General features: G+C 41.0%; 1 protein-coding gene across 5 annotated transcripts; it reads left to right on the top strand.

Annotated features, from left to right (window-relative positions):
* Positions 1 to 241: 241 nt before the first annotated feature.
* On the top strand, positions 242 to 13,741 carry LOC115193554 (peroxiredoxin-like 2A). 5 transcript variants are annotated; one of them, XM_029752283.1, is made up of 7 exons: positions 251 to 331; positions 2,653 to 2,877; positions 3,198 to 3,377; positions 3,872 to 3,963; positions 4,167 to 4,307; positions 8,767 to 8,931; positions 12,796 to 13,741. In XM_029752283.1, exons 2-7 carry the CDS (start codon positions 2,658 to 2,660, stop codon positions 12,889 to 12,891), a joined length of 894 nt encoding a protein of 297 aa, XP_029608143.1. In that variant the 5' UTR covers positions 251 to 331; positions 2,653 to 2,657; the 3' UTR covers positions 12,892 to 13,741. The 5 variants fall into 5 exon arrangements, with proteins under 5 accessions (XP_029608145.1, XP_029608143.1, XP_029608142.1 ...); XM_029752282.1 differs by having other exon boundaries at positions 254 to 331; positions 2,638 to 2,877; XM_029752284.1 differs by lacking the exon at positions 251 to 331 and adding an exon at positions 677 to 1,132 and having other exon boundaries at positions 2,638 to 2,877.
* The last annotated feature ends 431 nt before the right edge of the window (positions 13,742 to 14,172 follow it).

Raw genomic sequence — 14,172 nt, 5'->3', positions numbered from 1 at the left:
AATAGTAACCCTGCTTTTTGTTCATGGACATGTAATTCTAATTACTCTGTTACCAGAATTTACTACCTCTGGTGTGTGTGTGTGTGTGGACACGCAATGTCGGCACATTACTCCTCAGTGTATGATTTTTTTTTCTCAACAATGAATCTGTCAATCTGTTTTTATTGTACAAAAATAAACTTGATTTGTGTCAAAGGTCCGTGTTATCTTGTGCGATTAGTTTCCCTGCAATGACAAATCCATTTATCTTGATCAACTGATACACCTACGCCAAATTTAGATATTTTGAACGGAGACGTCAACTGCACTCTTCTCCTTCAACACAATATTTGTGAGTATCATTCCTTTATACATTATTTGAAATATTGTTAAACATTTTGTTGCGAGCATTATTTCAATCAGCAAGCTAACGTCATCATGCAGCTAGCTAGCGTTAACCTAGATAGCCAGCTAGCTAGATGACTAGGCCAAATGTGAAGTCTACAAAGTGAACAAACTAACGTTAAGTGTCATTGCTACTACTAACTTATACTTAGCCTATTTAATGCGTTAATCAAAGAATGCCAACATAGATTTAGCTAGCTAGTAAAGTTTACTTTATAATTCCACTTACCAGTCAGCAAGATTGTCTGTCTTTTAGTGGATCTCTAGGTTACTTATCAAATAGGCAAGCTATCTATGTCAAATTGCATGGCAGTTGTCTTCATAGGGTTTTTATGGGAAGCCACATTTAATAATTTGTCACTCCAATTTGAAATAAGCACTCTAAGACAAGGAATAAGAAGGTGCAGAATTCAGTTAATATTCAGATTTGGAACTAGCCTACTTTCCATTTAATCTTTGTCACGATTTTTCGTTGTCAATAATAACAGTCCGTTTCTCAACTCATTGTCACTGTATAAATCAGTATAGCTAAGCTTACAGTTACAATGTTAACATTCCTTTCCACTATCTATCAACATGGAATCCAGTCAATCAGTTCATGGGCGGCTGCTAGGTTGCTGTTCTCATTAGGGTTCAGTCCTTTGTCCTCACTCTGAGAAGGGAAAGTCACTGCAGTAGTTAGTCAAGACTGGCAAGTCACGGTGAAGTGCAGAACAGAGTACTTGGGATTGAATGAGCTGAACTTGAGGTAAATGAGTGCACGCCTTCAGTAGGTGATTGTTTGATAAATGAATCATGTTTGAAAATAGAATTTGAGTATTTTTATAATGACCATACGTGTAGGTTTGTGTTTGGTTTCACATATTTCATGCATGTAGGCCTAAGCATTTGGTGGACCATTCAGACTGTCTTGTTCAGAGAAAATGGAAAATACCTGAATGATCCATATCTTGAAAAATCCACGTCTAAGCAAGCCTTGACAATACAGTAACAGTATTTTGTTCATGTTCATATAGACTTATAATAATTATCCTCAGTTGACTATACTGATGATTCACTGTGTACTGTCTAACATTGTATGTTAAGGCCCTTCTTGCTTATACAAGGGGAAGGAGGATTAGCCATGTAAGCTAGTGTGTGTGTGTGTGTGTGTCAGTCACACCCGCAACTTTATAACCACATACTGTAACTAACAGCCCAGTACAGTTTGATGGTCTAAAGATAAGCCACAACAAACGGAGCAGTTCATATGTTTAACTTAGTCATGCCCATCAGTTTCATGAGGAAATGTAATGTAGACAAATAGGTTTGCTGTCATTCATTAAACAATGCCTAAGGTCATTTCCAAAAGGACCCATGAGCACCAACATGTGAAGTTCATAGGAGAATGTCAAATCTGGTGACCAATGAAAGCTAAGAGATTATATTTTTGATAAATAAGATGTTCAGCCATTTTCTATCCTAAATATAAGGAATAAGCGATGGCTTTGATATAAGCGACAGCCAAACAGATAGAAAAGGAGTCTTAGAATACATCTACCAGAAAAAGTCTTAAAATGTATTGGAAATAGACGGGTTGGTTGTTTAACAACAAAACCGACAAATGCACAACTATGGGGCAAAACAGACTGGGTTGGTTAGATTGTTTGCAACATGTCAACTATATTTAGTCTCCAATTTTCATTGAAAACAAATACATTTGCACAATGAGCCACTTGTTGTCGCTCAAATACATTGTTAGTTGTTGGTTAGCTAGCTAGAACTTATTTTTGCCATATTAGCATTGACATGAAATCAGTCAAAACACCTAAAAACAAGACATGGTATCAAGAAGAAGATTTAACAAGCTGAAAGGAGTTACTATTCCCCACATGGCAGTTTCTTGTCATTGTTGCTAGCTGTCTGACCGTCCAGAACCACAACAACGCACAGACGTCTGCCTCATTGAAGCGTGACGTTGTCAGCTTACCCATCTCTGTACATCAACACACAATAATGTTGAAGTAAAGACCCCTGCCAACTAATATCAACACATATATTTCGTTTGGATAAATTATTTGCCTTGTGTAAGTTTAAGAAACATTGCCCTGTGCCTTGAAATTCCGTTACCAAAAACCCACTCATCTTTAAGATATTTTCTAATTTCTCCCCCTTATGGGGGACAATAATGAAAGTTAACAGAAATAACAAGTAAAGGTAGACCTATCAGTTAGTGTTTTTACAGATATCTATTTGGTTTAACCAAATTGGTAGGTTGTGTTTATACAGTCACCATGGCCCTGGCACTGGTCCAGGCCCTCTCCAGATGCTCCGCTAAAGCCCTAAGGGCCAGATGGAGGCTATCTCAGACTCTGCACATCTCTTCCCTGCCTCTGGGGGGTGCCATTCACAACAGCCAGCCCTCTACCAACCCTACAGCCAGACTTCCTTGTCTAAAAGCCTTTCACCTCAGCACAGCCTCATCCAGCCCTGACCCTAACAAGCCGAAATCAGGCAAGGAGCATTACATTATCTCGCTCTAGTGACACATTGCATGGAGTTTGTTATAGGCTAGTTCCCTTTACTTGTCGTATGGCCTATATCAGTGACCCTGACCATCCCACCCCCTAACCCATGCCTAGGAATGTTGCCTCTCGCTAACAGTAAAGTCCCGTTACCTAACAGTACCAGAAATCATTAGACATGTACGTGTGGCATGACGGAGTAAGAAGACCGGCCCTCTTCTCTAGGCTCTGGTTCCTCTTAAAGTTTCTCCTTCCCTAAGAACAATAAATCACTCTGATAATCATGTTTGTCTATCTTTTTGGCTGCAGGGTTGTCCTCCGGCCTCGAGGTGGAGCTGTTTGAGATGGGGATGTGGTCTCTGGGTCTGGGGACCTTAGGAGTTGCCATCGTTGGAATCTTCCTGGCCAACACTGACTTGTGTCTGACCAAGGCTGCCCAGGCCTCACTGGAGTACCTGGAGGACGCAGACCTCCGCTCCACTGGAAACGGTACGAGGGCCCTGGTTCACCTACTGGGCATGGCCGGAAAGTGCAGAAAACTGTCGATCATACTGGCACCAAACGTTCTACAGTATGACAATGACATTCTGTTTTACATTCATACTAGAATGTAGCAAGGTTAGAGCTTTTGGTGCCAACATGGCAGCTGTTAAGATTTGAAATCTCAAACAGAGTTTACAGAACTCTGAATATCTTTTGCATAGCTCTGAGCAAGGCATTTTGGGGTCCATAATATGCTAACGAATATCCGCTCGCTTTTTTTCTCGCGAGACTCGGAAACAACGGTAGAGCGAAGCCTAATTATTATCTGGGTGATTTAAAAAGTTTTTTTTTTTTTAAATGGTCTAGGCACACTGGTGCTCCAAGAATAGTTTTTATCCAGGTCGGACAGCAAAATATTTAGGCGCATATGCGACCAAAATCGTCACACTGCAGAGCCCAGGTACCAATGCATGACCTGTGTATATGTGTGTGTCCTGCAGATGAGAACACCATAAAGGCCAAAGCTCTGTGGGAGAAGACGGGAGCAGTAGTCATGGCTGTACGACGGCCCGGATGATTTTTGTGCAGAGAGGTGACGTGATGTCACTGATACTATACAGTATAGTCAGCTTTTTTTACTTACAGGGAAAGTTCATCCAAAATGTCATAAATGGTCTTAAATCAAGTCTATATTTCACACCATATGTTGTTGTTGTGTAGATTCCGCTGTATGCATCAGGAGAATAAACAAGACCCCATCCTATTAATGAAATTGTACTAATTGTGTGTGCGTAGGAAGCTTCCGAGCTGTCCTCTCTGAAGACCCAGCTTGAGGATCTCGGGGTCCCTCTAGTTGCCGTGGTGAAGGAGAACATCGGCACGGAGATCCAGGACTTCCGACCGCACTTCGCTGGGGACATCTATGTAGACGAGAAGGTGAGACCCTGGGTGTTACTCAGTATGCATACTACCGTGCTCCACACTATCATGCTCCAAGTACGCCACGTTCTCTTGAGTACGTTCTTGTGAGGACGAGAATGTGGAGAATGCATAAAACGATACATTTGTGAAGCACTGGTACACCGCTACTGTATTATTTCACGCTGCATCTCCTCATTCACTGAACCTTCTTCCAGTCAGGACAATGGCAACAATAGGCAAAACAAGATAGACACAAAGAAGATGTTTTACTTCACAACTATCAGCTAGGTATAAGTGAATCTGAATAATCTAGCTATCCAGCTAGTTAACCTGTCTGGCGCATGTGGGACGAATTCGTCCCACCTACGTAACAGCCACTTCAATCCAGTGGCGCGATTTTTGAATCGTTTGAAATACTATTACTTCAATTTCTCAAACATATGACTATTTTACAGCTATTTAAAGACAAGAATCTCGTTAATCTAACCACACTGTCCGATTTCAAAAAGGCTTTACAACGAAAGCAAAACATTAGATTATGTCAGGAGAGTGCCCAGCCAGAAATAATCAGACACCCATTTTTCAAGCTAGCATATCATGTCACATAAACCCAAACCACAGCTAAATGCAGCACTAACCTTTTATGATCTTCATCAGATGACACACCTAGGACATTATGTTATACAATACATGCATGTCTGTTCAATCAAGTTCATATTTATATCAAAAAACAGCTTTTTACATTAGCATGTGACGTTCAGAAAAAGCATACCCCCCGCAAACTTCCGGGGAATTTACTAACAGTTTGCTAAATTACTCACGATAAACGTTCACAAAAAGCATAACAATTATTTTAAGAATTATAGATACATTACTCCTCTATGCACTCGATATGTCCGATTTTAAAATAGCTTTTCGGATGAAGCACATTTTGCAATATTCTAAGTACATAGCCCAGCCATCACGGGCTAGCTATTTAGACACCCGGCAAGATTAGCCTTCATCAAAATCACATTTCCTATAAGAAAAATGTTATTACCTTTCTTGTTCTTCGTCAGAATGCACTCCCAGGACTTCTACTTCAATAACAAATGTAGGTTTGGTCCCAAATAATCCATCGTTATGTTCCAACAGCGGCGTTTTGTTCGTGAGTTCTAGACACTATCAGAATACTAAATCACGGTCACGAGCATTGCGCATGGCGTGACAAAAAAATTCTAAATATTCCATTACCGTACTTCGAAGCATGTCAACCGCTGTTTAAAACCAATTTTTATGCCATTTATCTCGTAGAAAAGCGATAATATTCCGACCGGGAATCTGCAATGAGCCTAAACAGCTGACTGAAATTTCTCCACGGGGGCGAATCGTGCACGCGCCTCATTGCATTGACACCTAATGGGACACTTGGAAAAGGCGATAATGTGTTTCAGCCAGAGGCCGCCTCGTCATCATTCAGGTTTTTCCCGGGTTCTGAGAGCCTATTGGAGCCCTAGGAATTGTCACGTTACAGCTAAGATCCTTACTCTTCAATAAACAGATGCAAGACGCACGACTCCTTGTCAGACAGGCCACTTCCTGCATGAAACCTTGTCAGGTTTTTGCCTGCCATAGGAGTTCTGTTATACTCACAGACACCATTCAAACAGTTTTAGAAACTTTAGGGTGTTTTCTATCCAAACCTGAACAATAATATGCATATTCTAGCTTCTGAGTTGGTGTAGGAGGCAGTTAAAAATGGGAACATATTTTTTCCAAAATTCTCAATGCTGCCCCCTAGCCCCAACAGGTTAAACAGACAAAATGACCTAAAACTAATGTTATGGAAGGTAGATGTACATTTTTTGTGGGTAGCTACCAATTCTTTGTGGCTAGCTAGCTAGCCAGTTAGCCCTATTGATTTACTATGGACTTACCCATTCACTGAACCATCTTCCAGCAAGGACAACAATGGCAAACGTGACAAAACAAGATATACACAATGCAACCGTTTTACCTCATAAATATCAGCTATCTATATGTGAATCGTAATAATGTAGCTAACCAGATAATGACCTAAAACAAATATTATGTCAATTTTTCGTGATTAGCTAGCTAACAATTCTTCGTGGCTATCTGGCTAGCTTGCCAGTTAGCCCTATTGACTTATTATGGGCTTGTGATCTCCGGTACGTAGGCAGGTAAACATGCCAAAATTAACATAGCATGTATTTATTAAGATAAAGTATGTTGCCTGACTACAATACTTTATGAGATGTGAATAGGCAACATTTCATTCCGAAGTCGGAGTGTATTTTCTCTCGCTTCAGCTCAATAATGGCCGCCATTGATTTCAAGAAATGCTGCGTAATTTTGTTGTTGCGTCATATTTCTTTGCATACTTTCCGTTGAAGCTTGCATCGATGCATGCTTTAAAATATGTACAGTTGAAGTCGGAAGTTTACATACACTTAGGTTGGAGTCATTAAAACTCATTTTTCAACCACTCCACAAATTTCTTCTTAACAAACTATAGTTTTGGCAAGTCGGTTAGGACATCTACTTTGTGCATGACACAATTAATTTTTCCAACAATTGTTTAAAGACAGATTATTTCACTTATAATTCACTGTATCAAATTCCAGTTGTGCCTTTAAACAGCTTGGAAAATTCCAGAAAAGGATGTCATGGCTTTAGAAGCTTCTGATAGGCTTATTGACATAATTTCAGTCAATTGGAGGTGTACCTGTGGATGTATTTCAAGGCTTACCTTCCAACTCAGTGCCTCTTTGCTTGACATCATGGGAAAATCAAAAGAAATCAGGCAAGACCTCAGAAAGAAATTTGTAGACCTCCACAAGTCTGGTTCATCCTTGGGAGCAATTTCCAAACGCCTGCAGGTACCACGTTCATCTGTACAAACAATAGTACGCAAGTATAAACACCATGGGACCACGCAGCCATCACACCGCTCAGGAAGGAGACGTGTTCTGTCTCCTAGAGATGAACGAACTTTGGTGTGAAAAGTGCAAATCAATCCCAGAACAACAGCAAAGGACCTTGTGAAGATGCTGGAGGAAACGGGTACAAAAGTATCTGTATCCACAGTAAAACGAGTCCTATATCGACATAATCTTAAAGGCCGCTCAGCAAGGAAGAAGCCGCTGCTCCAAAACCACCATAAAAAAGCCAGACTACGGTTTGCAACTGCACATGGAGAAATGTCCTCTGGACTGATGAAACAAAAATAGAACTGTTTGGCCATAATGACCATCATTATGTTTGGAGGAAAAAGGGGGAGGCTTGCAAGCCGAAGAACACCATCCCAACCGTGAAGCACGGGGGTGGTAGCATCATGTTGTGGGGGTGCTTTGCTGCAGGAGGGACTGGTGCACTTCACAAAATAGATGGCATCATGAGGAAGGGACATTATGTGGATATATTGAAGTAACATCTCAAGACATCAGTCAGGAAGTTAAAGCTTGGTCAAAAATGGGTCTTCCAAATGGACAATGACCCCAAGCATACTTCCAAAGTTGTGGCAAAATGACTTAAGGACAACAAAGTCAAAGTATTGGAGTGGCCATCACAAAGCCCTGACCTCAATCCTATTGAAAATTTGTGGGCAGAACTGAAAAAGTGTGTGCGAGCAAGGAGGCCTACAAACCTGACTCAGTTACACCAGCTCTGTCAGGAGGAATGGGCCAAAATCCACCCAACTTATTGTGGGAAGCTTGTGGTAGGATACCCAAAATATTTGACCCAAGTTAAACAATTTAAAGGCAATGCTACCAAATACTAATTGAGTGTTTGTAAACTTCTGACCCACTGGGAATGTGATGAAAGAAATAAAAACTGAAATAAATCATTCTCTCTACTATTATTCTGATATTTCACATTCTTAAAATAAAGTGGTGATCCTAACTGACCTAAGACAGGGAATCTTTACTCGGATTAAATGTCAGGAATTGTGGAAAAACTGAGAAACTTTAAATGCATTTGGCTAATGTGTATGTAAACATCCGACTTCAACTGTACAAACGGAGTACGCATTAGAGAAGTGTCCACCGTGCTCCGTTTCGCATAATTTGATTTTGACTCCGACCCTCCCATGCTCCAATATGCGTGCTCGGAGCATGGTAGTATGCATTTTCAGAAACACCCCCTGACTCTTTATGGGTGCGTCTCAATAGTCTCTATAGAAGGTGAGACGGACTTGACTATGGGTACATCTGAATAGTCTACAGGGGAGACAAACCCTGACTCTCTATGGGTGCATCTCAATAGTCTAACAAAGGCTTCCTCTCCTTGTCTCCATTCCTTCATCTGCACTGGCCTAAATGAACTGTGAACATGTTTGAATTGATTTCTACACGGGCCAGCTATGAAGGAGAGGAGCTGAACCATTTGTAGATATAGTATGCCTATTGTCTGTGCCTGAGTTTTGAGTTTTCTTTTCTCCGTTGATTGATTGGTTTACTTGTGTTCTTTGCAGCACCACTTCTATGGCCCACTACAGAGGAAGATGGGGGGGCTGGGCTTCATCCGTCTGGGGGTGTGGCAGAACTTTATGCGGGCCTGGAAGGCCGGTTACCAGGGCAACATGTTGGGGGAGGGCTTCGTCCTGGGAGGCGTGTTTGTCATCGGAGCAGGGAACCAGGTACCCCACACACAGGGCTGTGCATCAATGGAGTACGCTCAGCCACAGCTGGGAATCATTAACTGGAGCTGTTAAGGTGTCCGCATGCTTCCCAGCCGAAACAGTAAGAGTTTGTGCATATATTATGATATTTTGTGACATTTTTGTTCATTTTGGACTTCGGTAAGGGTTTTTTTCGGCTGTTCGGGCACACAATTTTTTCTTGAGGCAAGCCGAAGTCTACTCCCCTTCGTCTGTAATTGGCTAACAGTAGGGATTCTTCAATAAAGTCTGTCATTCAACGAGAGACGACTCGTTTTCATAAAAAAAATGTTTAGAAATACTGCACCTACGATCTTAGGGTGCGCAATTTTCAATTTTTAACTAAGATCTACTCGGCAAAAAAACATAACTCAAGAAATCTGTCATCCATTTTTATCTTAGATTAACTCGTACTATTTTGAGGAACTGTAACGTATACTGGCTACGGTGTCTCAAAATGGACAAACAGTACTGTTGCTGCTTTTTTGCTCGTTTTTCAAGCAGAGGTCTATTAAGGGAGTATGCGAGCACACTGCTGGGTGCCAGCTGAACTGAAGCATGCTGACACCTTTAGACTCTAACTGCCGACACATTTTGTACATTTGCCCACTTAAAGAAATGATCAGTCTATAATTTTAATGGTAGGTTTATATGAACAGTGAGAGACAGAATAACAAAAAAATCCAGAAAAAAAGCATGTTAAAAATGTTATAAAATGATTTCCATTTTAATGAGGGAAATAAGTATTTGACCCCTCTGCAAAACATGACTTAGTACTTGGTGGCAAAACCCTTGTTGGCAATCACAGAGGTCAGACGTTTCTTGTAGTTGGCCACCAGGTTTGCACACATCTCAGGAGGGATTTTGTCCCACTCCTCTTTGCAGATCTTCTCCAAGTCATTAAGGTTTTGAGGCTGACGTTTGGCAACTCGAACCTTCAGCTCCCTCCACAGATTTTCTATGGGATTAAAACCTGTTGGGGCTAGGGGGCAGAATTGAGAATTTTGAAAAAAATATGTGCCAATTTTTAACTGCCTCCTACACCAACTCAGAAGCTAGGATATGCATATTATTAACATTTGGATAGAAAACACTCTGAATTTTCTAAAACTGTTTGAATGGTGTCTGTAAGTATAACAAAACTCATATGGCAGGCAAAAACCTGAGAAAAATACAACCAGGAAATGAAAATTTTGTAGCTGTACTATTTTCGAATCATTGCTAATAGATCACACAGTGACAAAGGATTCATTTCGCACTTCCTACGGCTTCCACTAGATGTCAATGATCTTTATAAAGTTGTTTGAAGCGTCTATGATGAACAGAGACCGGATGACAAGGAAGAGAAGTTGACGTCCCTGGGATGTCTTCACTTCATTATTGCGCGCACCTGCGCATTCATGTGAGTTCATGTGAGGCGAGACATTTTTCAAAAACGTTTTTCAAGACACAGGAGAGGTCGGGTTGAAACATTACTGATGTTTCACCTTAAAAATGGCCCTAAAGATTGATGCTAAACAACATTTGACATGTTTGAACGAACGTAAATAGATTTTTTTTTTTTTACCTTTCGTCGGGACTTTCCCCCCCCCCGCCCTACTTTTGAGTAGCTTACCGAAGCGCTAACAACATGGAACAACTTGGAATTATTTGGACATAAATTATGAACTTTGTCGAAAGAAACCACATTTGTTGTGGACCTGGGATTCCTGGAAGTGCCAATGGATGAAGATAATCAAAGGTAAGGGATTATTGACAATAGTATTATTGATATTAGATGGTTACAAGATGGTGCTAACCTGTATATCCTAGCCTATTGTTCTTAGCACAGCACCCCATTTATTGCAAAGTGTGATTTTCCCAGTAAAGTTATTTTGAAATTTGGCAATGCAGTAGCATTTACGAAATGTTAAACTATAATTCTTTGAATGACAATATTATAATTTACCAATGTTTTCGAATAGTAATTTTGTAAATTGTAACGTTGATTCACCGGAAGCATTTGAGGGGGAAAAAATTCTGAATTTCACCGCTACTGTAAAATGCTGTTTTTGGATATAAATATGAACTTGATGGAACAAAAAATGCATGTATTGTATAACGTAATGTCCTAGGAGTGTCATCTGAGGAAGATTGTCAAAGGTTAGTGCATCATTTTAGCTGGTTATCTGCTTTTGGTGACGCCTGTCTTTGAATTGACAAAACATTACACACAGCTATTTTCAATGTACTCTCCTAACATAACCTAACTTTATGCTTTCGCCGTAAAGCCTCTTTGAAATCGGACAATGTGGTTATATTTAGGAGATGTTTATCTTTCAAATGGTGAAAAATAGTTGATTGTTTGAGAAATTGAAATTATTAGATTCTTGCAGTTTTGAATTTCCTGCCATGGTCTCTTGACAATAAATCCCAATACCGGGATCAGATCCCCAACAGGTTTTAAGGTCTGGAGACTGGCTAGGCCACTCCAGGACCTTAATGTGCTTCTTCTTGAGCCACTCCTTTGTTGCCTTGGCCGTGTGTTTTGGGTCATTGTCATGCTGGAATACCCATCCACGACCCATTTTTAATTCCCTGGCTGAGTGAAGGAGGTTCTCACCCAAGATTTGACAGTACATGGGCCCGTCAAATGATGCGGTGAAGTTGTCCTGTCCCCTGAGCAGAAAAACACCCCCAAAGCATGTTTCCACCTCCATGTTTGACGGTGGAGATGGTGTTCTTGGGGTCATAGGCAGCATTCCTCCTCCTCCAAACACGGTGAGTTGAGTTGATGTCAAAGAGCTCCATTTTGGTCTCATCTGACCACAACACTTTCACCAGTTGTCCTCTGAATCATTCAGATGTTCATTGGCAAACTTCAGACGGGCATGTATATGTATTCTTGAGCAGGGGGACCTTGCGGGCGCTGCAGGATTTCAGTCCTTCACGGCGTAGTGTTTTACCAATTGTTTTCTTGGTGACAATGGTCCCAGCTGCCTTGAGATCATTGACAAGATCCTCCCGTGCAGTTCTGGGCTGATTCCTCACCGTTCTCATGATCATTGCAACTCCACGAGGTGAGATCTTGCATGGAGCCCCAGGCTGAGGGTTCTTTAGTGTTTCTTCCATTTGCGAATAATCGCACCAACTGTTGTCACCTTCTCACCAAGCTGCTTGGCGATGGTCTTGTAGCCCATTCCAGCCTTGTGTAGGTCTACAATCTTGTCCCTGACATCCTTGGAGCGCTCTTTGGTCTTGGCCATGGGGGAGAGTTTGGAATCTGATTGATTGATTGCTTCTGTGGACAGGTGTCTTTTACACAGGTAATAAAGTGAGATTATGAGCACTCCCTTTAAGAGTGTGCTCCTAATCTCAGCTCGTTACCTATATAAGAGCCAGAAATCTTTCTGATTGAGAGGGGGTCAAATACTTATTTCCCTCATTAAAATGCAAATCAATTTATAACATTTTTGACATGTTTTTCTGGATATGTTTGTTATTCTGTCTCTCACTGTTCAAATAAACCTACCATTAAAATTATAGACTGATCCGTTCTTTATCAGTGGGCAAACGTACAAAATCAGCAGGGGATCAAATAATACTTTTTTCCCCCCACTGTATGAGGGGAGAGACTCAACCTTGAAGGATCCAGTGCTGCAGATGAGACACACACAATCTGTTATCAACTCAGTGGCCATGAGTAGAGACAAGGGAAGGACGTCCTCCAGGACAATATTGATACAATCACGGTTTATCCGAAATGTATAGACCGAGAGCAGCAGCATTGTTGTTACATTGTGTTGTGAGCTTGTTTGGTATTACGTAGGTCCCTTTTTTAAAATTGTCTTTTTTCCTCCTCAGGGAATTCTTCTGGAGCACAGGGAGGAGGAGTTTGGCAACAAAGTGGAGAATGAAGATGTTTTACAGGCTGTCAAGAGAATTGTTCCAGTGCAATAGATGGTTAGTTTTGTGTTCACAAACTTAGTAGCATTAGATCAACGCTGAAAAAGACTCCTCCGTTTCATTCACAACTGAACTTTATCAGAACATCAAGTGTTTTTGAGTTGTGTATGACGACATTTAAACTTGAAAAGGGCATTTTTCATAGCTGTAGTTTTCCTGCACCAACCTTACATGATTTCTATTATTGCTAGCGCCGCCCATCATAGAACGTGTCTCTTCCTCAGTAACAATGTGAATGTTCTGGAATGCTCAGCTGAATGATGAGCTCCACTGCTTATAATATCCTGACCTCTTAAGCCCATTGGAAGACGAGGTGGACCTTATTCCCATCTATTTTCTCTAGGTGTGGAAACTCTAAGTTGTACCAACTAGACAGTGTTCTGTAGGCTTAAGGTCTTGGTCAGGTCGTTATTGTAAAAGATGTTCTCATGATTTACCTGGTTAAATGAAGGTATTGTCAACCAGGGACCTTACTGCTTGCACTTTAACTCTGAGAACATTACTCATCTCTTGGGAGAGGTATATCTACAACTAGTGTGTTTCACACTTTTATTGAAGTCTAATGGAGTCAAACTCAACTTGAGGAATGCATGGTTCTCTGCATCTGGATTTTGTACGTAAAGTCAGTCTTGTAACTTTGCTATGTGTTTCATGTTATACCTGTGAATGAATATATGCGTGTGGTCAATGTGTGTTTATTAATGAAGACCTGACTGTAAACTCAGTGACGAGGGGAGAAGGTTTGATATCTAAACACACACTGCCTCAATATACTCGCCAGGTTGGCAGGAAGCAGGTGTGTGAGAGACAGGATGCAAAGCACAATAAACCCATCACACCATCCTATTTTCTTCTTCTCTGGACCAGCATGACATTCTGAACATTTTAACCCTTTCATAAAATGTTTGTTTCCATAACAGTCACAACTTTAACTTCTCAGCTACTTATTGTATTTACAAAGGTGGCTTATGAAACAAGTGGAGAGTTTCTCAGTCCATGCTTAATGTTTGTGTATTATAGGGAGTAAGGGCTGAACTCAATCCATAGTGCAGCATATTAGCCTTAGAGCACGATGAACATTTAAAGGCAATGTTTCCGAGGAGACAGCATTCATTGTAAACGCTGCCTATGTCGGCTCATTACCTTTAAATTAACAACTCTGTGCTATGGATTGAATGAAGCTAAGTCAGCCTGTAGGACCATTCCTTTGTTGCTGGAAGACTACAGACAGCAGTGCGAGCAAACACTGAGCAATGCGGCATGAGTGACCCACCC

This window comes from Salmo trutta, chromosome 5 (assembly GCF_901001165.1).
Source record: "Salmo trutta chromosome 5, fSalTru1.1, whole genome shotgun sequence".
Taxonomy (NCBI): Eukaryota; Metazoa; Chordata; class Actinopteri; order Salmoniformes; family Salmonidae; genus Salmo; species Salmo trutta.
The sequence above is the reverse complement of the archived record's forward strand: the minus strand, read 5'-3'. Positions and strand labels throughout refer to the sequence as shown.